This window comes from Lacerta agilis, chromosome 2 (assembly GCF_009819535.1).
Source record: "Lacerta agilis isolate rLacAgi1 chromosome 2, rLacAgi1.pri, whole genome shotgun sequence".
NCBI lineage: Eukaryota > Metazoa > Chordata > Lepidosauria > Squamata > Lacertidae > Lacerta > Lacerta agilis.
In genome coordinates, this window is record NC_046313.1 from 120037408 (window position 1) to 120063852 (window position 26445).

The following is a 26445-nucleotide window of genomic DNA, read 5'->3' on the forward strand; positions in this document are numbered from 1 at the left end:
CCACCCACAGGAGGAAGAGCGTCACCGGATGCTCTGTGTACTGTTGTACTTTGTAATGTGATACTTTCTTTTTCTGTTGTCCGGAGAACGGAGAGAAGGGAGAAGCCACCAACATGGCTTGCGTCTCTCCAGGAATGTAGATTTATGCCTTGTAAAATAAAGCTTCTAGATTAGAAAGAAGCCGGACTCTGTTGTCTGTAATATGCTGGCATACACAACCCCGCTGCGTGAGAGAAGATAAGAGAAGATAACTCTGCTGAATAGCACAGGAGACGGCAGCAAGGAGAACGTACAGGAGAGGTACGTGCGCTGAAGGAAGCGTGCCGGGCTCCAAGGTGTACTAAGGTTGGTTTGAAGTGTTTCCAACAATCAAAACACTTCAGGTTATGGATCCAAGCTTTTCCCGATTCTGGACTGATTCTGGAGCAGTTCCAAGGATCCAGAACGTGTGTGCCAAGCTGAGAAGTGTCTCCCTGGCTTGGACTGTGATGGAGCATCCAGGGAAGTTTGCTTTGCCAGCAGGAGCATTCAGCAGTCTGCTGAATGGCTCAGGAGCCTAAAACCTGCTGCTAGAGGTTGGAAGGCAGCAGGGAAGCCCAGATTGAGGTGTGCCCAAGCAGTGTACCCTCTCTGGTGAAACCCCCATCTGTGGAGCCGGGTGAGAAGCTACAGATTCGTAAGTACGCTACCCCTGGGCAAGATGGAGGGAGTCATAGCATTCCCAGCAAGGAGGAGGGAAGCTTTTGTTTGCAAGCACCCCCAGCCTCACAGTTTCAATGCAGAGGGCTGTTCCCTGAGAGCGTTGATGTTCTGGCCAACGCCTGTGAGGAGGAAGGTCTGGCCAGTGCTTGTGAAGCCTGAAAGAAGACCCTAGCCCAGTTTCCTGGGGCTGAGGGACTGGCTGAAGTGGCTTTGGAAAGCTCGCCCCCAGCTCGGCTTATGGCTGTTGAGAAGCAACAGTGCCATGGAAAGCAGGAGGGGGGCCAGATCGCCGTGGGCTTTGCTCCCAGAAAGGGAGGGGCTGTTTCCAAGTCTGAAGCCAGTGTAAAGGCATTGACTGTGGATCTGTGTTTTGGCACGTAGCCTGCACCTGGTCTTTTGTTGACGTGCATGGCTGAAGATAAGGGCAAGGCCATTTCTCACAGCCATCAGGTCACGTGCCCAGCTGAGTGAGAAGGACGGAGCCGAGATAAGCCCTACTGTTGTGATGCAGTCACCGAGGCAACGCTGAGAGAGGCCAACCCTGGTGGGCTGCGTGTGATGGTTGCCGTCGTCATCATCGTTCCTCCTGGTGGACTTGTGAGGAACTGCAGCTCTTTTTCTACAGAGCAGTTTGAAGTACTGACTGTTGGAGGCAAGAAAAGGCTTGACTTTTTGCTAACAGTCAAGGGACAGATCCAAAGGACAGAACTGGCGTTTTCTGTGGCTGTTGACATAACTCTGTATTGGTTGTTTATGTCAAACCTTCTGTCCAATGTTTTTGCTGTTTGCCTTGTGCTTATCACCTGTTCTGATTGCAGGGGCCAGAAGATGCTTCTACGCGTGAAAGGCAGCCAGGACGGGCTGTTTGCTGTTAAGAAGTCTCAATCCAGAACAGGGGGAGGTGGCACTGATGGAATGCTTGCTCAGTGCACCAATGTGCCCGTGCACCACTTATGTTTGTGTCAGTGGTACCAAAGGCTGGCAAGTCGCCACTGGGACAGTGTGCTGAAGCAGCCTGAGTTCTCTGAAGGGTGCAAGTTAAGGGCATGTAACAGCTTTCTTGATTGCAGGGTTTGCAAGGTCGAGGAGTCGACATCCTGCTACCCCACATCTGAAAGGGAAACCACGCGTCCCTTTTCCCTGGTTCATGTGGCTGTTTCTGAAGGGATGCCAGAAGCTAACCTGGGGGGAGCGTGTTGTTCTGAGTGTTTGGCTGATGTTTTCTCTCACCACATGTGGTCTGCGTTGCTCAAGGAGGCAACTGAGGCAGCACCACTGGTTGCAGTGGAACAGCAGGTTTCTACTGGAGTAGGCTGTTCCCAGGTCCTCAGTGAGAGGGGGAGTAAGCACAGTGTGACTAACCTGCTTTCTTCACAGGTATGTGGTCTTGCAGAGAGGCAGCAAAGGATGCTGCATGCTGCCACTGAAGACATGCTCTTGGATGCAGAGCTTCCACAAGGGTTCTGGGTGGAACTGGGTGGTACCAAGGTTCCGAAAGTGTTTTTCTGTGGGTATGAACCCAGCTTGCGTAGCTGGAGGTTAGTTAACCCAGATAGTGACCAGACCCAGGTTCTAGTCAGCAGGAGTGCTGAATTCTTTGAGCAGAATGGATTGGAACACATCCCTAGAAGCCCTGATGTTCTGGATGGTCCTGTCAGTGATGGACAGGCAGATACGCCACCTGCTGGTGGCGGTGATGGTCCAGGTGGATCAGCCCCAAGAGGGGGTATTGCTGTGGTTTTGGCAACTGCTGGTGGCTCGGGCCGAGTTCCCGGTCATCACCAGGGTGCAGCGCAGCTAGTGGTGACTCCAAGGCAGCAGCCTGGGAGTGCACCCGCATCTCCTATGTCACGGACTAGGAGGCAGGCCACGCATGGTGACTCTTTGTGTGGCAACTCTTCTCCAGGAGAGCCTGACGCAGGTCTCGTCCTGGTGCAAGAGGGGGGTTCTTTGGCAGTGAAGCAGGAGCCCAAAGGCGCGCCAATGTCATCCTTAAGTGGTTCAGTTAGGATGCACAGGCGCAGCAAGTCTGTAGGTGAGATGCCTGACGTCAAGGACGTGCAGGTGGAATCCAGTGCAACTGGAACAGAGGGAGAATCTGAAGTGGTATCACAGCAGTCTGCACGATCCACTGAAGGGATTCTGCCCGAAAGGTTCACGGCCACTAGCGTGAGTGCTTGTTTGGTTCAGTGTGAACCGGAAAGCCTTGTGAAGGTTCAATGGGTATCTCAAGGTGAGGCCCAGAAATGGCAGGATGCCATGGTAGAGCAGGTAAGCTCAATGAGGTCTTTGGGTGTGTGCACAACCGCGACGCTGTCAGAAGGTCGTTGGGCGTGCAGACTCAAGACGGCAGCAACTGGCGAGTTGCAGTGCGAGGCTAGGTCAGTAGCCAGAGGTTTCACTCAGGAGGAGGGGGTCCATTGTTACGAGGTACTGGACGCGCTCTCTCTCATAAGCGAAACCACGCGCATGCTGTTAGCGGTCGCAACTCAAAGCAGCTTTGAGGCAAGCCACTTTGGTTTGGATGCCTGTTTGGATTCCGACCTGGATGAGGAGAGGTACGAGGTACCTCCGCCAGGGTTCGAGGACAACAGACCAAATCAAGTGTGGAGTTTGCACGAGGCAATCACTGGCTTGAAGGAGTCAGCCAGAGATTGGTCCTCAGGCGTGCAAGAAGCTTTGAGAAAGCTAGGTGTCAGCCAGAGTTGTGCTGATAGCTGCCTGTTTCTGGCAGGAGTAAGTCCAGAGCAGGAGCTAGTTCTGCAGTCCGGTGCGGACATGCTTTACCTGGCGGAGTCCAGGGGACAGGTGCAACGGTTCGCAGAGGAGCTTGGTCAGTCTTTCCAGCTCAGGAACCTAAGCCCTGTTGGTGTTTACCTAGGTGTGCAGGTAGACAGAGCCGAAGACGGTAGTGTCTTGCTCAATCAGACTGGCAAGGTAGTGCAGTTGTTGAAGAAGTTCAGAGTGTCTGAAAGTGCTAATGTCAGAACACCCATGGAGACGTGTCTAGGTGAGGACAGTCAGACCGGGGAACGCTCTGAGTTCGAGAGCCCCGAGGTGTTTAGGTCAGCTCCTGGGAGGCTGTTGTTTCCTTCACGGTTGAGCAAAACTGACATAGCAGTTGCTGTGAATCTGTTCAGCAAGGTGGCTGCAAATCCCAGCGTGCATGCCTGGAATGGCATGGTGAGAGTGCTCCAGAGTTTGCAGGAGACTAAGGAGTTTTGCCTGCAGTTGTCAGCTACCGGTGAGCCCCAGCTCACGCGCTGGTGCGACGGCGGTTGGGCAAATTCCAAGGACAGGAAATCTGTGTCTGAAATGGTTGTACAGTGTGGAGGAGCTTTAGGCGGGCTGAAGTCCCGGTGCCAGAGCCTCATTGCTCGTTCTCGTGCAGAAGCCAGGTACAGTGCGTTGTCAGTGCTTTGCAGGGAACTGGAGTTCTATAGGTGTTTGGTCCAGGAGATCTGCGTTCAGAGTTGCCTGCCCGTGATGGTTTGGGAGGACAACCAACTCTGTTTTGTTGGTGGCAGAGTCTGGACAAGTCAAGGCCAGACCCAAACACCTAGACGTTCTCTTTCGAGACGTGTGCGTTCAGACCGGCTTGGAGAAGCTGAAGTACTGTCCTGGTCAGGTGAACCAGAGGGTTGGGTTCACGAAGCCCCTGAGCTTCCAACGTCATGGGGAGTTCTGTGAGGGTTTTGTGTGAGGTAAGCTGCAAGCTTACAACGCCCCTGTGTGCGGGACAAGAGGGGGTGTAGAGGTTTGGAGCTTTTAGAGTTAACAAGCTCAACCAGATTGTCCCACCCACAGGAGGAAGAGCGTCACCGGATGCTCTGTGTACTGTTGTACTTTGTAATGTGATACTTTCTTTTTCTGTTGTCCGGAGAACGGAGAGAAGGGAGAAGCCACCAACATGGCTTGCGTCTCTCCAGGAATGTAGATTTATGCCTTGTAAAATAAAGCTTCTAGATTAGAAAGAAGCCGGACTCTGTTGTCTGTAATATGCTGGCATACACAACCCCGCTGCGTGAGAGAAGATAAGAGAAGATAACTCTGCTGAATAGCACAGGAGACGGCAGCAAGGAGAACGTACAGGAGAGGTACGTGCGCTGAAGGAAGCGTGCCGGGCTCCAAGGTGTACTAAGGTTGGTTTGAAGTGTTTCCAACAATCAAAACACTTCAGTACTAAGGCCTTATACCGAGCTGAATTTACACACAGGGGACCATCGGCTGTGGTGAGGACTGCAGGGCCTGCTCCCTCAAAGGCTTTTCCCAGCTGGCCTAGGGGGCGGGGCCCAGACCCTCACACTCTCAGCCATAAAAAGGACCCTCTAGTGCCTAGAGAGTGGGTCTGGAAAATGTCCTAAGCTGTTGGTGGCATTTCAATTCTTTTCTCCTCTTTTCCTTTTTGCTTGTTGGGTTTGGATATTTCGTTGGGGATTAATTTTAGTATAACTGTTCTGTTTTTGGTTTTGGTTTTACTGGTTGTTGTATAGTTTGTGTTTTGTTTTAAGGGGTGGGATCAGGACTGCCTGGGAGTGGGCCCCAGCCAACAGAATGGCTGGGGCAAGTTCCACGGGGGGGGGGGGGATGCACTGGGACACCCAATCTCAGTGATCACGGGCAGGAGGAGGAGTCACGCTAAGACCAGACCACGTCAATACCGAGGAGGCAGGCTTAGTCGTTGTTTGAGGACTATCCCAGCCTCCGGGTCTGGCCCTGACCGGACAGATACTGGAATCAACAAGGGATACCCACAAGTGTTGCTGTGTAATTCCTGGTCAATGATGAACAAAACCACTGCTATCCACGACCTGATTGTGGATGGAGGATTTGACCTGGCATGTGTGACAGAGACTTGGTTGGATGAAGCAGATGGGCCTGTCCTTACCGCTGCTTGTCCACCAGGTTTCTCTTATGCACAGCAACCCAGGCCATCTGGGCAGGGAGGCGGGATTGGCGTGATTTTTAGGAAGTCATTAGTTGGGTGTCCAGGCGTCCTATTGGGAAGACCAAGTTTTCTGAGTGATATTCTGGAAGTTGGATAATAGGGGCAGTACAGGATTCCTTTTGGTGTACCGACCTCCCCGCTGCACCAAGGATTCCCTGGCTGAGCTGCTTCAGGCCGTGGCAGATGTTCTCCTGGAGACACCTAGCTTGGTTGTCTTAGGGGACTTTAACATCCATGCTGACATGACCTTAAAAGGGGCCGCTCGGGACTTTGTGGAAAACATGGCCTCCATGGGGCTGTCCCTGAATAAGTTCAGCCCAAATCATAGCCACAGACATGCTTTAGACCTGGTGTTTACCTCTATGGATGTTGGTGATCTGACACTGAGTAAAAGCGAAACAAAAGAAGTGCCATGGTCAGATCACATCCTGGTGCAACTGGACTTCTCCGCAACCCTTCCCCTCTGCTGAGAGGTAGGACCAATTCGGATGGTCCGCCCCCGCTACTTAATGGATCCAATTGGCTTACAGAGAGTGGTAGGGGATGTTTTATCTCATGTTGATGGCCTTTCAGCTGGTTCCCTGGTGGCCCGCTGGAATGTGGAGTTAACCAGGGCTATTGACTCTCTGGCTCCGAATTGCCCTCTCCAACTGCATGGAGCCCAGACAGCCCAATGGCTTCCCCCGGAGCTGAGGGCAATGAAACAGTCGCTGAGACAGCTAGAGCGCCGGTGGCGGAAAACTTGTTCTGAATCAGACCGGACATGGGCTAGAGCTCAACTTCGAGCCTACCAAGTGGCGATGGCGATGGCAAAGAGGACCTTCTTCACCGTTTCTATTGCATCTGCAGAAAACAGCAGCAGGAGACTCTTACAGGTGGTTCACAATCTGTCAGAACCACCATCATCATCGGGGCCTGATAGGGACCCCAAGATCTCCTGCAATGCTTTTGCAAAGTTTTTTGCAGATAAAATCGCTCAGATTCAGAAAGAGGTAGACTCCACAGGGTCAATTCCAATCTGTTACCTCCGAGGATGTGGACAGGCTGCTTGGATGAGTGAAACCAACCACCTGGGCTGGGCGATGGGCAAGAGGCAGTCATTAAACTGCTTCTTAAAAAAAACATCTTTAGAACCGGCCAATATGGAAAACTATCGCCCAGTCTCAAATCTACCATTCTTGGGCAAGGTGATTGAGCGGATGGTTGCTGAACTACTCCAAGCTCTCCTGGAGGATGCAGACCATTTGGATCCCTTCCAATTGCAATTCAGGCCTCATCATGGGACTGAAACTGCCTTGGTCGCGCTGGTCGGTAATCTCTGGCGGGCTAGGGACAAAGGTGAGAGCTGTTTCCATAACATTCTTCTGAACCGTCTAGATGAGTTGGGAGCTGGGGGCACTGTTATACAGTGGTTGCACTCCTTCCTCCTGGGCCGTGTTAAGAAAGTGGAGATCATCAGGGGGTTTGGGCTAGGTGTTCATCAGTATGTGGATGATACCCAGCTCTACCTCTCTTTTAAATCAGAACCAGTGAAGGCAGTGAAGGTCCTGTGTGAGTGCCTGGAGGCGATTGGAGGATGGCTGGTAGCAAAGAGATTGAGGCTGAATCCTGACAAGACAGTACTGTTTTTGGGAGACAGGGGGCGGGGTGGGTGTGGGGGACTCCCTGGTCCTGAGTGGGGTAACTGTGCCCCTGAAGGACCAGGTGTGCAGCCTGGGAGTCATTTTTTTAAAAATAAGAATTTATTGGATTTTAATAATAAACATACACAAATACAAATACAAACACTACAAAAACTACAAAACAAAATAAACACAAACAAAACACTTATTTATCCATCCTTATCCTCTTTATAATCCTAAGTTTGGGACTTCCTCGCGTCCTCACTTCTGCGTTCATTTCTAATCTTCTTTAGTAACTTTGTAACATTGTAGAATCTACTTTCTTACACCTAAACTTAATCTTACAATTATAATCAACATATCTTGAATCTTATTCTTATCAAACAAAACATCGAATTCCACATCTCAACTTCTTTTATCCTCTCTTAACTAAACTTAGTTATACTGTAGCCTATATTTCTTCTGATTCCAATTTCAAATATTACATATTAAAATATTATCAAATATTAAAGTATTATCAAATATTAAAAAAACCACATCTTATCATTTACCTAAATGTTTCTTCCTATCTCATACACCGTTTTCCCTCTGGTTTCGGAGTTCCGTGGTCAGCCTTTATAATATCCCCTTTAAGTATTCCTACTTTACCCCACCCCCTCCTGTCCATCACAACCCTTCCCATTACCTTTCCCATCCCCCACAAGTCCCCCCCCCAAAAAATCCACCGTTTCCAGCTTCTTCATCTGTTATTTCCTTCATGTTCTGTTTTAAGCTTGGAGGCAGTTGGAGGATGGATGGTGGTTAATGGATTGCGGTTGAATCCTGACAAGACAGAAGTACTATTCTTGGGGGACAGGGTGCGAGCGGGTGTGGGGGATCCCCTGGTCCTGAATGGGGTAACTGAGCCCCTGAAGGACCAGGTGCGCAGCCTGGGAGTCATTTTGGACTCACAGCTGTCCATGGAGGTGCAGATTAACTCTGTGTCCAGGGTGGCTGTTTACCAGCTCCACCTGGTACGCAGGCTGAGACCCTACCTGCCCGCAGACTGTCTTGCCAGAGTGCATGCTCTAGTTTTCTCCCGCTTGGACTACTGCAATGTGCGCTATGTGGGGCTACCTTTGAAGGTAACCCGGAAACTGCAATTAATCCAGAATGTGGCAGCTAGACTGGTGACTGGGAGTGGCCACTGGGACCACATAACACCGGTCTTGAAAGACCTACATTGGCTCCCAGTACGTTACCGAGCACAAATCAAAGTGTTGGTGTTGACCTTTAAAGCCCTAAATGGCTTCGGTCCAGTATACCTGAAGGAGCGTCTCCACCCCCATCGTTCAGCCCGGACACTGAGATCCAATGCCAAGGGCCTTCTGGTGGTTCCCTCACTGCAAGAAGCTATGTTACAGGGAACCAGGCAGAGGGCTTTCTCGGTAGTGGCGCCCGCCCTGTGGAACGCCCTCCCATCATAGTTCGAGATAAACAACTACCTGACATTAGGAAAACTACCTGTTGACTTGGATAGTAAGTCTGTTGCTGCAAAGGGTGAGAGACTCACCAGGTATGCTCAGGAGTTTGCTAACAGGAGTTTCGCTGTCCATCCTCATTCAGAAGCAGCACTCCAGACTCACACACTCCCCCTATCTAACAGTACACTAAATATTATATTATACTTGCTATTGTGAAATGTTACCTTCATTACTTTAAATACATGTCTAGACAATGTTACCTACAAACAACCAAAGCTCACATACACAGCATGTATTGAAGATCGATTTCCCGTTTATGATGCGAGAGAAACTGTCAACTCGGAGAGGTTCTACACTCGAAAAAGCATTCCATAATAACCAAAGCAGATTCCACATTCCTTCTATTTAAAAAGTTTCTCTTCTTTCAGTTAATTGAAAGCCTGTAGATTTTCCACTCTTACATATCTTACCCATCAAAGTCTTTTGACGGTTTGTAAGATTTCCCCTACAACTGAATATCTATTCACTTCCCAAGCACTTATATGGTTTCTCCCGTGCATGTTTGTTGATGATTTGTAAGAACTCCACTTGCACTGAAACTACTTCCACACTCCATACATTTAAATGGTTTCTCCCCTGTGTGAGTCCGTTGATGAATTCTAAGGTGTCCACTTTGACTGTAGCTCTTTCCACACTCCATACATTTAAATGGCTTCTCCCCTGTGTGAGTCTGTTGATGAATTCTAAGGGTTCCACTGTTAGTGAAGCCCTTTCCACACTCCATGCATTTAAATGGCTTCTCCCCTGTGTGAGTCCGTTGATGAATTCTAAGGGTTCCACTGTTAGTGAAGCCCTTTCCACACTCCATGCATTTAAATGGCTTCTCCCCTGTGTGAGTCCGTTGATGAATTCTAAGGGTTCCACTGTTAGTGAAGCCCTTTCCACACTCCATGCATTTAAATGGTTTCTCCCCTGTGTGAGTCCGTTGATGAATTCTAAGGGTTCCACTGTTAGTGAAGCCCTTTCCACACTCCATGCATTTAAATGGCTTCTCCCCTGTGTGAGTCCTTTGATGAATTCTAAGGTTTCCACTGTTAGTGAAGCCCTTTCCACACTCCATGCATTTAAATGGTTTCTCCCCTGTGTGAGTCCGTTGATGAATTCTAAGGTTTCCACTGTTAGTGAAGCCCTTTCCACACTCCATGCATTTAAATGGCTTCTCCCCTGTGTGAGTCCGTTGATGAATTCTAAGGTTTCCACTGTTAGTGAAGCCCTTTCCACACTCCATGCATTTAAATGGTTTCTCCCCTGTGTGAGTCCGTTGATGAATTCTAAGGTTTCCACTGTTAGTGAAGCCCTTTCCACACTCCATGCATTTAAATGGCTTCTCCCCTGTGTGAGTCCGTTGATGAATTCTAAGTTTTCCACTTGCACTGAAACTACTTCCACACTCCATACATTTAAATGGTTTCTCCCCCTTGTGAATCCGTTGATGAATTCTAAGGTGTACACTTTGACTGTAGCTCTTTACACACTCCATACATTTAAATGGCTTCTCCCCTGTGTGAGTCTGTTGATGAATTCTAAGTGTTCCACTATGAGTGAAGCCCTTTCCACACTCCATGCATTTAAATGGTTTCTCCCCTGTGTGAGTCCGTTGATGAATTCTAAGGTGTCCGCTTTGACTGTAGCTCTTTCCACACTCCATACATTTAAATGGCTTCTCCCCTGTGTGAGTCCGTTGATGAATTCTAAGATTTCCACTCTCAGTAAATCTCTTTCCACACTCCATGCATTTAAATGGTTTCTCCCCTGTGTGAGTCCGTTGATGAATTCTAAGGTGTCCACTTTGACAGTAGCTCTTTCCACACTCCATACATTTAAAAGGTTTCTCCCCCATGTGAGTCTGTTGATGAATTCTAAGATTTCCACTCTCAGTAAATCTCTTTCCACACTCCATGCATTTAAATGGTTTCTCTCCTGTGTGTGACTGATGTTGTTTTAGTGTTCCACTAGTAGTGAAGCTCTTTCCACACTCCATACATCTAAATGGTTTTTTCATGGCTTCTTCGTTATTCCCATTGAAACGGCCCCCCAGAATTCTGACTGCCTTCTCCATTGTCTGCTTTGGAGGGCGAAGGGGGGAGGAAATCCTATTTGCTTTCTAGGAAGAGAACAAAGGAATATTACAAACATTAATCAGCACCTGTTCTTATTTTAACGTCTCATACATTCTCTCCTATCCTCCATATGTTCCAAATTTTGGGGAAAGGCAAATGAAATAATGTTAAATAATTGTAATGCATCATCAGCCTTTCATAACCCTTAAAGGGAGCTGCTCTGTGTTTATGAACCTGCCCACTATTCATCAGGGTCCTAAGTTAAATGAATACAATTTTGTTGATTGCCAGTAACATTTGATAGCACTTATAGAAGCAAGAAAAGTCTTGGAAGCTACAGTGGTACCTCTGCTTACAAACTAAATTCGTTCCAGAGGTCTGTCCTTAACCTGAAACCATTCTTAATCTGAGGTACCACTTTAGATAATGGAGCCTCCCACCGCCACACAATTTCTGATCTCATCTTGACGTAAAGTTCTTAAACCAAGGTACTACTTCCGGGTTAGCAGAGTTTGTAACCGGAAGTGTTTGTAACCCGAGGTGTTTGTAACCCAAGGTACCACTGTATTGAATATCCTAAGCCTACTAGCTCAAGTAAAGAGGATTTAGCCAAGATTAGAGCATGGAAGCTGAAGAATAGTAAAGCCAGAATCATTATTTTATATGGGCTCCATGATTGACTTGAAGAGATGATGTGTCTCAAATCTTAAAAGATTTAGAGCACCTATATGGAGACATGATCCCAATACGAATCCAAGGCAGACCTTTTAACATCACAGTAATCCAAGTTTATACATCAACTACCAGTGCTGAAGAAACTGAAATTGACCAATTCTATGAAGACTTACAACACTTTCTAGAAATGACACCAAAGAAGGATGTTCTTCTCATTATAGGGGATTGGAATGCTAAAGTAGGGAGTCAAGTGATAAAAGGAACAACTGGCAAGTTTGGCCTTGGAGTTTAAAACGAGGCAGGGCAAAGGCTAATAGAGTTCTGTGAAGAGAACAAGCTGGTCATCACAAACACTCTTTTCCAACAACACAAGAGATGACTCTACACATGGACATTACCAGATGGGCGGCATCAAAATCAGATTGATTATATTCTCTGCAGCCAAAGATGGAGAAGCTCTATACAGTCAGCAAAAACAAGACCTGGAGCTGACTGTGGCTCAGACCATCAGCTTCTTATAGTAAAATTCCAGCTTAAACTGAAGAAAGTAGGAAAAACCACTGGGCCAGTAAGATACAATCTAAATAAAATCCCTTGTGGAAGTGAGGAACAGGTTTAAGGATTTAGATTTGGTGGATAGAGTGCCTGAAGAACTATGGACGGAGGCTTGTAACGTTAAACAGGATGCAGCAACAAAAACCATCCCAATGAAAAGGAAATGCAAGAAAGCAAAGTGGCTGTCCAATGAGGCCTTACAAATAGCGGGGGGAGAGAAGGCAAGCAAAATGCAAGGGAGATAGTGAAAGATACAGGAAATTGAATGCAGATTTCCAAAAAAAAAAAAAGCAAGGAGGGACAAGAGGGCCTTCTTAAACGAGTGATGCAAAGAAATAGAGGGAAACAACAGAATGGAAAAACCAGAGATCTGTTCAAGAAAATTGGAGATATGAAACCAACATTTTGTCCAAAGATTACCATAATAAAGGACAAAAGTGGGAAGAACCTAACAGAAACAGAAGACATCAAAAAGGGGTGGCAAGAATACACAGAGGAATTATACCAGAAATATATGTAGGTCTTGTACACCCTAGGTAGTGTGTTTGCTGACCTTGAGCCAGACATCCTGGAGAGTGAAGTCAAATGGGCCTTAGAAAGCACTGCTAATAACAAGGCCGGTTGAAGTGATGATATTCCAGCTGAATTATTTAAAATTTTAAAGGATGATGCTGTTAAGGTGCTACACTCAATATGCCAGCAACTTTGGAAAACTCAGCAATGGCCAGAGGACTGGAGAAGATCAGTCTACATCCTGTTTAGGGCTTTAAAGGTCAGCACCAACACTTTGAATTGTGCTCAAGACCGGTGTTATGTGGTCTCGGAGGCCACTCCCAGTCACCAGTGTAGCTACCGCATTCTGCATTAGTTGTAATTTCCGGGTCACCTTCAAAGGTAGCCCCACATAGAGTGCACTGCAGTAATCCAAGCGAGAGATAACTAGAGCATGCACCACTCTGGCGAGACAGTCCGCTGGCAGGTAGAGTCTCAGCCAGCGTACCAGATGGAGCTGGTAGACAGCTGCCCTGGACACAGAATTAACCTGCGCCTCCATGGCCAGCTGTGAGTCCAGAATGACTCCCAGGCTGCGCACCTGGTCCTTCAGGGGCACAGTTACCCCATTCAGTACCAGGGAGACCTCCACACCTGCCCGCCTCCTGTCCCCCAAAAACAATACTTCTGTCTTGTCAGGACCTGAAGGAGCATCTCCACCCCCACCGTTCAGCTCAGACACTGAGGTCCAGCACCAATGGCCTTCTGGCGGTTCCCTCACTGCGAGAAGCAAAGCTACAGGGAACCAGGCAGAGGGCCTTCTCGGTAGTGGCGCCTGCCCTGTGGAACGCCCTCCCATCAGGGGTCAGAGATATAACCAACTACCTTTCATTTAGAAAATACCTGAAGGCAGCCCTGTTTAGGGAAGTTTTTAATCTGTTACTTTGTATTGTATTTTAATATTTGTTGGAAGCCGCCCAGAGTGGCCAGGGAGACCCAGCCAGATGATCGGGGTACAAATAATAAATTATTATTATTATTATTATTATTATTATTCAACCTCAATCTGTTAGCCGCCATCCATCCTCCAACCGCCTCCAGACACTCACACAGGACCTTCACAGCCTTCACTAGTTCTGATTTAAAAGAGAGGTAGAGCTGGGTATCATCCGCTTACTGATGAACACCCAGCCAAAACCCCCTGATGATCTCTCCCAGCGGCTGCATATAGATGTTGAAAAGCATGGGGGAGAGGACAGAACCCTGAGGCACCCCACAAGTGAGAGCCCAGGGGTCTGAACACTCATCCCCCACCACCACTTTCTGAAGAGGGGCAGAAGAGGAAGAGAAGAAAATGGGTCAGTCATTTCTTCTAAATCAAGAAAAAAGATTTATGACCTTATCCACAATGTGCAAATGCAAGATGCACACCCAGTTGCAACGCCCATGGCTATTGACTTCTTGAAGAATCAGCAGGATTTGAAACCATTGCCTGACAACATAGAATACAGGTCAGCAATTGGTAGACTTTTGTATATTGTTACCACTTGTAGACCTGACTTAGCTAATGCTGTAGGACTTAGCTAATTAGTAGGAATAATAATAATAATAATAATAATAATAATAATAATAATAATAATAATAATAATAATAATTTATTTGTACCCCGCGCATCTGACTGGGTCCCCCCAGCCACTCTGGGCAGCCTCCAACAGATATTAAAATACATTTAAAATATCACAGGTTAAAAATTTCCCTAAACAGGGCTGCCCCCTCTGAATAGGACTGGTACGGTATTTGAAGGGCACAATGAATTGTAGATTGAGGTTGCCAGCTGTTAGTAATCCTGAAAGGTTTGGGTATACTGATGCAGATTGGGCCGGATGTACCACTGACTACAAATCCACAGGGGGACATGTATTTATGTTTGGGGAGGGATTCAATAAATAAATAACAAGAACAATTGTAATAATAAATACACAGGCTGGGGGGGGGGGAAACCCCACCCATCTCCATAGCAATCTTCCCAATCCCTTAAATCCCACAGACATGAGATCTGATATAGTGGCAATAAAGGAAACCAGGTGGAACGGAGAGAAGGAGTTGGGCGCAGGTATCTCTGGGCAGGAACCCTTTCGATGCTTCTCCACAGAAACACAGGCATGTGGGAGAGACTGTAGCTGCCAAGACAGAAGCCTGAAAGGGCGGAAGTAATAAAGTGGGCTCCCTCCCTTTCCTCTTTCCCCCCAATGCTTGGACTCCCTATAACAGCCCCCAGCATCTGATGCAGCAGCTGATCTGGGACTTCTGGCAGGGCAAGGACTGAGATCCAGATAATGGGTGGATCGGGCCTCCTGTTCAAGGGTCTCTCCCTGGTCGACTTGAAGTCAAGGCAGGCAGCCCCCAAGTCTCTCCCTCTTTCTCCAAGATGGCTTCAATCCCTCCCCCAGGGATGCTTCCCTCCCTCCTTCCCTCCCTGCGCCCCCCACCTTCCTCTGCTCTCCACCCCCGAGTTTCCCCTTTGCCCCCCTGGCCGGCTCACCCTTCCTGCCAAATCTCTCCCAAAGGATCCCCCCCTCTCCCTCCTGAAGAGCAGGGAGGGGGGAGAGGAGGGAGACTGGGGGGGGTCTCTATCCAGCCCCTCTCGCCCCCTTTAACCCTTCCATGGACTCCCTCTCTCTACACAAAAGGGACCCAGGAGCGCCCCAGGAATTCCTGCCAGGGGGAACCCGGGACTGGGAACTGGGGCTTGGGTTCAAGTCTCAGCCCTTCCACAGAAAGAAGGGGAGGGGGGAGCACTCCACTACTTCCTCTCACCCTCCCCAAATCCTGCCCTCCCTTCCCAGCTTCCCTGCAAATTCAGGGGGAGGAAAAGCGCATCCTTTTTAACCTCCCCAAAACCCCAAATCTCCCCCTATATATATATATATCTCTCTCTCACCTTTTCCCCTCCTCCTCCTCTGCAGTCCTGCTCCTCTTCCGGAAATGTGGATGGAGGCCCCTCCCCCTCCAACCCCCCTTCCGGCCTCTCTAGGAAGCGGAGCTCACTGACCCAGGGGGAGGAATGAGTGACGCCTCCCTCCTCCTCCCGAACCAGCTCCGTTATCCTGTTTCTTTCCCGAGAAGGTCCCGGGTTCGATCCCCGGAGGCGGCAGGGATCAGTAAGGAAATGGCTCCCACGGGGGGAGACTTGGGACTTGAGAGGGGGCAGCCCCGATCCCTGAAGCGTGAGCCCCATCTCTGGCATCCTGACACCTGAGCGCCAGACAGGTAGCAATAGCAAACCCAGATCAAGGCAAAAGGGTGTGATGAACTTGGCTGGGAAAGAGAGAGGGACATGTCAATATCTCTTTTGCATACTTGATGGGGGTGAGCTGGGGGTCAAGGGAAGGGGGGGGGCAAGCCCTGATGCTCAGGTTGCTGCACCCAGACCCTCCCAATGGGTGATGTTTGCATGACGTAATTTTAGGGGTGCTGTGGGTATCTTTGTGAAAGTCTTCAGTTGGTCTTCTGTTTCAGTGTATCTGAAGAAGAGTGCATGCACACAAAAGCTTATACCAAGAACAAACTTAGTTGGTCTCTAAGGTGCTACTGGACAATTTTTTAATGTGTGTGTATGTATGTGTGTATATATATATATATATATATGTTGTTGTTCAGTCGTTCAGTCGTGTCCGACTCTTCGTGACCCCATGGACCAGAGCACGCCAGGCACCCCTATCATTCACTGCCTCCCGCAGTTTGGCCAAACTCATGCCAGTCACTTCGAGAACACTGTCCAACCATCTCATCCTCTGTCGTCCCCTTCTCCTTGTGCCCTCCATCTTTCCCAACATCAGGGTCTTTTCTAGGGAGTCTTCTCTTCTCAATATATATATGCGTCAGACCAACACAGCTACCTACCTGGATTTGTAAGACTGATTAGAGAGGGAGCCATCCTGCAGGGTCTCCACCCTCATTTTCGGAAGAGAAGAGGAGGAAGAGGAGTCACCTAATTGGGAGGTTTGGGGAGGGAGAGAGGAGGGTGCTTCTCCTCCCCTCGCAAAACAGGGCAGATGGGGTGAGGGGGGCTGGGGAGTGAGAGGAAGGTAGAGAAGGGATCCCCGTTCCTTCTGCAGATCAGAAGAGTGGGAGAAGGGCTGATGGGGGGGGGACTCCTCCCAATGTTTGCCTTGCAAGATCCTCTTTGAAGCTCAGAGATGGAGGCAGCCTTCAGGGAGGGGGGAGCCAAAGACATTTGCTGCCTGAGAGGAACCAAAGAAGAGGGCTCCCCCCCCCCAAAGCAGCCTTACTGGGACACTGAGCAGTCACCTGGGGACAACTATCTTCTCCCCTCCAAAAAGGAAAGGTGTGATCTTAGACGTAGCTTCTCCAACATTGTTTTATGGATTGGGGCACATACAGCAGCAGGCTGGACTCTGTGACTTTTGTGTTATGGGGGGAAATGGGGTTTGGTTTTGACAGCTCCCCAATTCCATCCAGTTAGAAGAACAATTCCCTGGAGTCTAGCCCTGCGAATGCTGGATGGATCAGAAAACGCGAGACCGCAGCCAAGCAATGAGGAAGCAAGTCAGTGGCCAGAAGGCCTGATCATTTATTTGTTGCAACAAACCTCTTAATCTCTAAGCAGAGCAAAAAGGAAAATGCTCAGAACAAAGATTACATGAGTGTTTTTTTTTAAAAAAAATAATTTTTATTACTTTTTTTAAACTGAATGTATTTTATTTTACACCATGATGTGAGAACATAACACCTGTTTAATAATAGTATACACATTTGTAACTTCACCCAGAATACTTTTAATGCACATTACAAAAAGCGCTCATCTTACAAATGGTTTTGCAATCCAAATATCCAATAGCTTGGAAAACAAATAGTTTAGAAAATGAATGCCAATGTAAAAAGTCCACTTAAACCTATAACAGTAGAGTTTCTTCATGGCTCATCTTTACAGTTTTCTTACTGCTTCATCAGTAACAGTAATCTGTTCCTTCAACTGGCTCCCCTGTTCTGGATTTAGAGAGATACCTTTTCTGCCTGGTTTCACTTCACCTTCTTGATCCATCCAGTATTCTCTAGTATCAATTAGGACTATACCTTTAGAATCACCAACACTTACATATCTCATTTTACCAATCTGAAACGTATTCTCATCTCTGTTGCTACTTTGAACTGCTTGTTTTTTCCTTTTCACCTTTTTGTCAACCTCACTGTCAGAATCACTGGCGGATGAGCTTGGAGACACAAGTTCTTTTGATTTCGGCATTGTTCCACTCAAGATTGTTAAGGAGCTACCCCCACACATCCAAGAACAGATCCTCATGAACACACCAGCAGAACCTCGACCAGGAACTTTCTATCTTCTACCTAAAATACACAAACCAGGAAATCCAGGACTCCCCATCATCTCAGGTATCGGCACCATTACAGTGGGGGTTTCCGGTTATATGGACTGTGTTCTGAAACCATATGCCATCAGTGCTCCCAGCTACGTACGTGGCAACACAGATTTTCTGAGAAAAATACAATCTTCCTAACAATACTATTCTAGTCACTATGGATGTGGAATCTCTGTATACCAACATCCCACACAACAATGGTTTACAAGCTATAAGGAACACCATTTTGGATAAAACCACAGCGGACTTTGCTACCAAACTCTGTCATTTTGTCCTTACTCACAACAACTTCAAACACCACCTTATACCGTAAACCAACTGACCGACAAACCTATCTACATGCTTCTAGCTACCATCCCAAACATACCAAACAATCCATTGCATATAGCCAGGCCCTACATTACAGCCGCATCTGTTCCAACTCCACAGAGACTCTCACCTAAGAGATCTACAGCAAACCTTTTTAGAACTAAAATATCCACCTGATGAAGTTAAACAACAGATCAACAGAGCCAGACTGATACACAGAGATAACTTGCTGCTAGCAGACCCAAAAAAGAAAACAACAGAACACCACTAGTAATCACATACAGCTCCCAAGTTAAAACAGTACAACACATCATCAGAGATCTACAACCTCTCCTAGACAATGACAGTTCTCTTTCTCAAGCTCTGGAAGACCCTTCATCGCCTACAGACAGCCACCCAACTTCAAACAACTCCTCACCCACAATAATACAACAACAGGACTCAACATGGACACTGGTACCAGAGCCTGCAATAAACCCAGATGCCAACTTTGTTGCCACATAAACCCGGACAACACCATTACTGGCCCTAACATCATCAAACATACCATCTCAGGACTATTTAATTGCTCATCTTCCAACATTGTGTATGCAATCAAATGCCAACAGTGCCCTTCAGCTCTCTATATTGGACAAACAGGCCAAACCCTAGGGCAAAGGATAAATGGACATAAATCTGATATCGGGAATCACAAGACAGAGAAACCAGTAGGAGAACACTTCAATCTCCCAGGACATTCTATAAAAGATCTCAAAGTAGCTGTCTTAATACAAAGAAATTTCAGAAATAGACTGGAAAGAGAAGTGGCTGAATTGCAACTAATCACCAAACTTAAAACCATGGAGAAACCTGGTCTGAACAAAGACATTGGATTCTTATCTCATTATACATGACAAAGCTATCTTTAGCCATCTCACCCCTTGCCTTTCCCTGAAAGACTAATTGCAGCCGTCAAGAGTCCCCAACAGGTTTTCCACACCTATCAGCAGATCACCCATTCCCACCATCCTTCTGAGTAATACCCCTCCCCACTCCCTCACTATATTTAAGGGTCTGGTGACTTCCGTTTCAGTGTATCTGAAGAAGTGTGCATGCACACGAAAGCTCATACCAAGAACAAATTCAGTTGGTCTCTAAGGTGCTACTGGAAGGATTTTTTTTAATTTTTTATTTTCTTTTGACTATGGCAGACCAACACGGCTACCTCTCTGTAACCATTACAATAAAATCCTCATTATTGTATTCTAATAATTTCTTTTGTAATTTTTTGAAAAATACAGTTTGATTCCCATTTGGTGCATATACCCCAATTAATAATAAATTCCTTTTATCTTTATTCAGTTCTATTCCTAATATTCTTCCTTCCTCAACTTTAAATAATAATTTAGCTTCTAATTTGGGATTTATATAAATGACTATTCCCCTTCTTTGACTTTGAGGTGTAACGGAAATTACCGGGTCGAGAAGGCTCAGCTCCCGGTCCTACGGAGGAAGCCCGTGGTTCGCTGCGGAGGCAATGGAGACCAGCCGGAGATTGGAGCAAAAGCAAAGGAGTTTATTGCGCAACAAGGTTCAGGAGGATCCGAACCCCGAACAAAGGGTGTCCTGGACTTTTAAAAGTTCCCGCGATAGCCCAGAATACATAGCGAAATACATCACAGAAACGTCAGAGATGGGAGGGGAGAGAGGAGGTTACAGTAAAATTTACATAGGGGAAAAACAAGTTTTGCATATCAGGAAGGATGGCAGGAACCGGTGAATGGATCCAGGGTGGGTGCAATACACATTGAAGGTTTCTTCTGCGTCGGGACAATAGAAAGCTCCTAGGAGGATGTCTGCTGCCATGGTAGCTGATGGATGGGTGCTTGACTGGATTATCGGGAGGGGGGATCTCCTCCTGCGGACGTGACTCGCTGCTTAGGGGATTATGAAAGCCACTGAGTGGAGAGTCCAAAAATTATGCAGTATCGAAATAATATACTTCCGATGATCGGAGGATGGCGGGGACCGAGGGGTTAGGAAGGTTATTTTACAAGGAGCAAATAGACACCCGAACCAGGCAAATCGGACACTGCGTTCAGGAGTTGTGGATTTTTACAATAATAAATATTTCGAGCTGTCAAAATTGGGCCACCCAGCGTCTAAATTGTCCATTTGATACATTGTTGCAAGTTATAATTAATAGTTTCCTCAACTGGTTACATTTTGGTTTCGATTCCATTGTTCTCCCAGCAGGGAGCCTGTCAAAACCCACTTAGTGTTCAGTCAAGCGTGAAGGTGATGATTGAATCATAGTAGCTGACCTGAACGTTCCATTTTGCAGGCTGAGCTGAATGCATGCTCCTGATTGGTGGGTTTCCCGTTCATTGAGAAAATGGAGACCAGCGGAGCGCTGTTTGACAGAAGCGCTTATCCAGGGGCTTTTTCGGAACGCAGATTGGGATTTTGGGGAACCCTTCATCACGAGGGTTTTATGTGGTGCTTGTGTGACATGTAAAGTGTAGGGAGATGGACATAAAAAGGGGAAAGAATGCCCGCTCATCGTCGGGCTTTTAGCGAGTTCACGAGTCCCGCACTCGCTACCGGGGAGGCATAGCAGTGGGGGAAGGTGATGGCGGGTAAATTTCCCTATCAGTCCCGCACTTGGAGATAAGATTTGTAATCTGGTTCGCAGAACCACAAATCCTTTTCTCCACACCTACACCTCCGTGACTTGGTACTCACCTTCCCCCAGGTGTCTTAACTGGACGTATTCAGGGAAGGTGGGTTGGCCATGATAGTAAGCCCGGAGGGGAAACATGGAGGAGGAAGGTGGATTTAAGGGACAGCGGGTCAAAGAACAGCATGGAGTCCAGCAACGAGAGATACAACAAAGCACTAACATGCACAACACTATTACTATGATGACCAGAAAAATACCCTTTAAAAGTTGTTTTGCCCACCCCAGGTTGGGCAACCAGCTCCAAAGATCAAAGTCTGATATTCCTTCATGTTGAATATCGTGCAAAGTGGAGGTCAGGCGGTGGATGTTGTTCAAATGTCCTGTAATGTTCAGGGTTTGATCTGTCACATATGTGCAACACTCGGAGCCAATCAGAGCACAAGTCCCGCCCTCCGCTGATAATAAAAAGTCCGTAGCAATTCGGTTTTGAATTCCAAGTTGTCTCACCTGTGAGAGTTCGGTGGTCAGCGAATCCGTGATTTGCTCAGCCTCCCGCATGAATTTGAGGAGGACATCGGTGAGCCTCAGGATATCAACGTGGTTTGAACCGGCGCCGTATGCTGGGAATAGGGCTCTTCCCCAGGTCTCTCCATTTGCAGCCACATCAGACAGGTCGGAGAGGGCCTGCTCCTCCCGCTTGTTTCGCAGTCTCCCAGTAGGTAGGTCTTGGGTGACGCGTACCCCTGGGACTATGTACCCTAGGTAGCAGGAGCCAGACATGTGGGGGCTTACCCATCGGTAGGCACGGTGGGCACAGATCCACCACAGTCCGGCTAGGTCAGTCCCGAGTCTGCCAGAGGCGAAGCTGTGGAGGAAGGCGATGTTGGGGCGCGAGGTCTGGTCCACTGGATTGGCACCTACTGCCAGCGCCCAGGCTGATGGAAGGTCAGTGGCCAAATGTGATTTTGATTGGGTACTAACAGTCACTTGTCCATTCTCGTGGATTTCCAGAGAGGTGTCGCAGGAACTAGTCCCCACTGAGGCACCATCTCCAGAGAAAACACGGCAGAGGGGTCCGTGGGTAGGACCAGTGAGATACAGATACTGGTGGGTGAGGTTTAAGGCAGTGAGGTTCCACGAAGCCACGTTTCCTAGGCGGAGCTGTTCCAGAGTGACTGCAAAAGGAACCAGGGGAAGTCCTTGTCGGAGGTGGCTTGGGGCATGGGCACAAATCCAACAGTTCGGGTATTCTGTCTCCTTGGCCACCTTGCCAAGGAGTTGGATGAAGGAGTTTTGATCCCATGATGAGAGGAAGTCTGGCTCAGGGATGGAAGAGTCTGCAGCCAGGCGACGTGGAGCAGTTCCAACAGGGTGAAGGGGGTCAGTGGTGTTCAGCAGGGAGGCTGTCTTGGCAATTCCTCCACATCGCAGGGGTCCGGTGTGATCCCAAACTGGTGGGTCTGAGGGCAGGATGGGGTGATACCAGCCCTCCAGGTAGTCAGAGCCCCTCCAGTCCTCAGTGGGACCCAGGTCCCATAAGCAACAGAAACGTCTCAGGCAGATACCTTGGATCAGGGGTCTGGAAGGCGGTGGTGCCAGGCGGGTACATTGAAACCCAAAAATGAGGTTTTGCGTGGGGAAAGAAGAAGTGTCAGTAAAAGTGTGGGAGCCCCCACCTTGCTGCACTTCAGTCCAATTAGGGCTCTTGGATACCTCTCCATGGCTAAAGAGGAGGTATGAGCCATTGACACAGGTAAGGCGATACCTCCCTTGATCTAGGATGACGGAGGCTGAGCCCAGCCTCCTATAGTCCTTGGAGCGTACAAACAGTTCCCACTGCTGTGTCCCATTCATCTTGGGGACCAGTGAGTGGCGTAACAGAGTCCTGCTTTCGGGAAGGCAAAAGTCAAAATCCCCAATCCGGTCCGGATTTTGCTTTCCACCCTGTTCCAAAAGGTGGAAGTCCAGGTATTGGTAGTCAGTCATTATTCCAGGGCAGTGTTCAGAGGTCCAAGCGAGGGGCCTGCCCAGGAAAGGGAAAAGGAAGAGTATCGTGATGGGGTTCATTTTTTTTTTTTAGGAAAAGCTGTCGAAGTAAGCTGTCCAAGGCAAGCTGTCAAATGACAGCCAGTTCGAAAACACACGGGGAGCTGTCAAATAGCTGTCAGAGGCTTTCAGTAGCGGCAATTCTGAAAAGGCAGAAAACTGTCAAACAGCTGTCAAAAGCTGTCAATGGGGTAAGTCCGAAAACACGGAGAGCTGTCAAACAGCTGTCAAAAGCTGTCAATGGCGGCAAGTCCGAAAACACGGAGAACTGTCAAACAGCTGTCAAAAGCTGTCAATGGCGGCAAGTCCGAAAACACGGAGAACTGTCAAACAGCTGTCAAAAGCTGTCAATGGCGGCAAGTCCGAAAACACGGAGAACTGTCAAACAGCTGTCAAAAGCTGTCAATGGCGGCAAGTCCGAAAACACGGAGAACTGTCAAACAGCTGTCAAAAGCTGTCAATGGCGGCAAGTCCGAAAACACGGAGAACTGTCAAACAGCTGTCAAAAGCTGTCAATGGCGGCAAGTCCGAAAACACGGAGAGCTGTCAAACAGCTGTCAAAAGCTGTCAATAGCGGCAAGTCCGAAAACACAGGCGGGAACGATGTCTGGAGACTTGGGAACGGTGACACAGGGACTGGGGCGCGATGGACAGGAACTGGGGTGCGATGCTGGGGTGCGTTGATCTATCAATTGCGTTTCAAGCGCAGTCGGATGCCGTCTGGTACGAGCTCTGATGTCCACTCGGTGGCGTCGGGGTCCGGTCCGGTCTGTAGAGCCCGATCCAGTGGCTCCGAAGCAGGTCCGGTCTGTAGAGCCCGATCCTGTGGCTCCGAATCAGGTCCGGTCTGTAGAGCCCGATCCTGTGGCTCCGAATCAGGTCCGGTCTGTAGTTCTTCGGGATCTTGGTCGTCGATGTAGGAGTCTGGAGCAGAAGGGGGTTTATCAAATGTATAGTCCTCCCCCCCACTCTCAAAATTGTCCGGAGGGGGTTGGGTTAGCTTGCATCGAGTATGATGTAGCCAGGAGTTCTTCTCCCCAATTTTAACAGCAGTGGGTGAGACGAGGAGCACTTGAAAGGGGCCCTCCCAGGTGGGTTGCAGGGGCACTTTTGGGTATACCTTGGTGAGGATCCAATCCCCAGGTTGGAAGGAGTGTACTGCCATATCAGCTGGTAAGTTCTGGCCCTCTACAGCCGCGTACTGGTGGAGGCGGCGTAATTGTTGTTGGAATTGAATCACATAAGTGGTAAGTTCCGCTTCCCCCAGGTCAAGTTCAGAGAGGGGAAACTGTGTATTGTACACAGGGGGGGGTCTACCAAACAATAGTTCGAAAGGAGAGAGCTTTAAGGGTCCTGTAGGGGCACTCCTTATGTTGTGGAGCACTAAGGGCAGCGCATTTACCCATTTGAGTCCAGTACTGTTGCATACCTTTCCAAGCTGTACCTTTACCTCCTGGTTCATGCGCTCCACCTGTCCTGATGACGCTGGATGGTAAGGAGTATGTAGCTCCCACTTGATTCCCAAAGCCTTGGCAATCTGTTGGACTACTTCTGCAGTGAAGTGGGTCCCCCTGTCGCTGTCCAGCCTGCGTGGGACCCCAAACCTCGGGATGATCTCCTGCAAAAGGGCCCTTGCCACGACTGTAGCGGTGGCTCTTCTAGCCGGATACCCTTCTACCCAAGAGGAAAATTGATCTACTACGATGAGGGCATACTTGTACCCCTGGCATGGGGGTAGTTCGATAAAATCGAGCTGCAGACTCTCAAAAGGGACAAAAGCCCATGGTCTAGCCCCTGGTGGACGTTTTGGTTCCCTCTTGGGGTTGAAGGACTGACATGTGAGGCAATTTTTGGTTGCTGCAGTAGCAGCCATGGCAGTTCCCGGGGCATACCAGCACCTTTGGACGTAGTCTATGAGCCTGGTCTTTCCCCAATGGGTTTGTTGATGTAGGATCCTGACAAATTTAGGGGTCCAAGCCTTAGGAATAACGATTCTTCCATCAGGCAGGGACCATACCCCATTGGTTAGCTTTGCCCCGATGGATGCCCACATGTCCCGTTCCTGTTCCCCTGCACCATCGTACATTAGGCTGAAATCAATTTCGGCAGGCAGTTGAATACATTGGAACTGGGTGCTTCCGCTTATGGGCTGAAGGGCAGCTGTCTGGGCGGCCTGATCAGCCCGTCTGTTTCCTTTTGAGACGGGATCCCTTCCTTTAGTGTGTGCCTTGCAATGGACCACGGCTATAGCTTTTGGTAAGTGGATAGCATTTAGGAGTCTCTCCACTAAGGCAGCATGGGAGATTTGGGAGCCTGAGGCGGTGAGAAAGCCTCGCTGAAGCCAAATTTGTCCGGTGGTATGGACTAGACCAAAGCAGTACTTGCTGTCGGTGTAGATTGTCACTCGCTGTCCCTCTGCTAGCTCGCAAGCCCTGATGAGTGCAATTAACTCAGCAGCTTGAGCACTATACTGGGGGTTTACTGGCTCTGCCTCCACCACTTCGAAATCAGACACCACAGAGTACCCCGTCTTCCGTTCCCCTTCTACGATCTTTGAGCTCCCATCGGTATATAGGATGAGGTCTGGGTTTTGCAGGGGTAGATGGTCCAAGTCCTCACGGGGTTTCTCTGCCTGTCTGACTATTTGGGTACAATCGTGATGCGGGGTGCCATCCTCGGGTAGTGGGAGAAGGGTAGCTGGATTTAAAGAGTTAACCCTTTTTATGGTTACATTCGACGGGGCTAAAAGGAGAGCTTCGTACCGGTTTTGGCGGGGATTTGAGAAATGGTGAGTTCCTTTGAGAGTCAGCAGGGTGGCTACTGCATGTGGGACGTGCACAACGATTTCATGTCCTAGTACTGTATCTTGTGCCTTCTGGAGTAAAATGGCAGCAGCAGCAATTGCCCTTAGACAGCTAATGGATCCCTTTGCTGTGGTGTCTAATTGGAGACTGTAATAAGCTACAGGTCTTTGTCGGTCCCGGAATGATTGGGTTAGGACCCCAGAAGCTACTCCCTCTTGCTCATGGACGAATAGGTTAAAGGGTAACCGATAATCGGGTAACCCTAGAGCGGGGGCGGAGCGGAGCTCTCTTTTCAGCCGTTCAAATTGGGCAAAGGCTTCCTCTGACCATTGCAGTTTATCTGGGTGGTCTTGGCGTGTCATTGCAGAGAGAGGCTTGGTAATTTGGCTGTATCCTACGATGAAATCTCTGCAGAACCCACACATTCCTAGAAACCCCCTCAACTGTCTCTTAGTCTGGGGTAAGGGTATTTTGGCGACAGCTTCCACGCGATCGGTAGCCAGGCTTCTGGTTCCAATCCCAAGGATGTGCCCAAGGTACTTGACTTCCTGTTTGCAGAATTGAAGTTTCTTGGGGGACACCTTATGCCCTTTAAAGGCTAGCTGTGTAAGGAGGTATTTAGTGTCTCTCCTGCACGCCTCCTCACTA

General features: G+C 48.5%; 2 protein-coding genes across 2 annotated transcripts in view; both read right to left on the bottom strand.

The window, feature by feature from the left end:
* Positions 1-8708: 8708 nt before the first annotated feature.
* Positions 8709-26445, bottom strand: part of LOC117042608 (zinc finger protein 208-like) — a 39033-nt gene continuing 21296 nt past the window's right edge. Inside the window, exon 3 of the mRNA XM_033142146.1 lies at positions 8709-10567. Within this exon, the coding sequence (XP_032998037.1) occupies positions 9274-10567 (1294 nt within the window). The 3' untranslated portion in view covers positions 8709-9273. The remainder of the gene's footprint in view (positions 10568-26445) is intronic.
* On the bottom strand, positions 17322-17907 carry LOC117042281 (activated RNA polymerase II transcriptional coactivator p15-like). Its single transcript, XM_033141815.1, has one exon. The coding sequence runs from the start codon at positions 17898-17900 to the stop codon at positions 17526-17528; it is 375 nt and encodes a 124-aa protein (XP_032997706.1). The 5' UTR covers positions 17901-17907; the 3' UTR covers positions 17322-17525.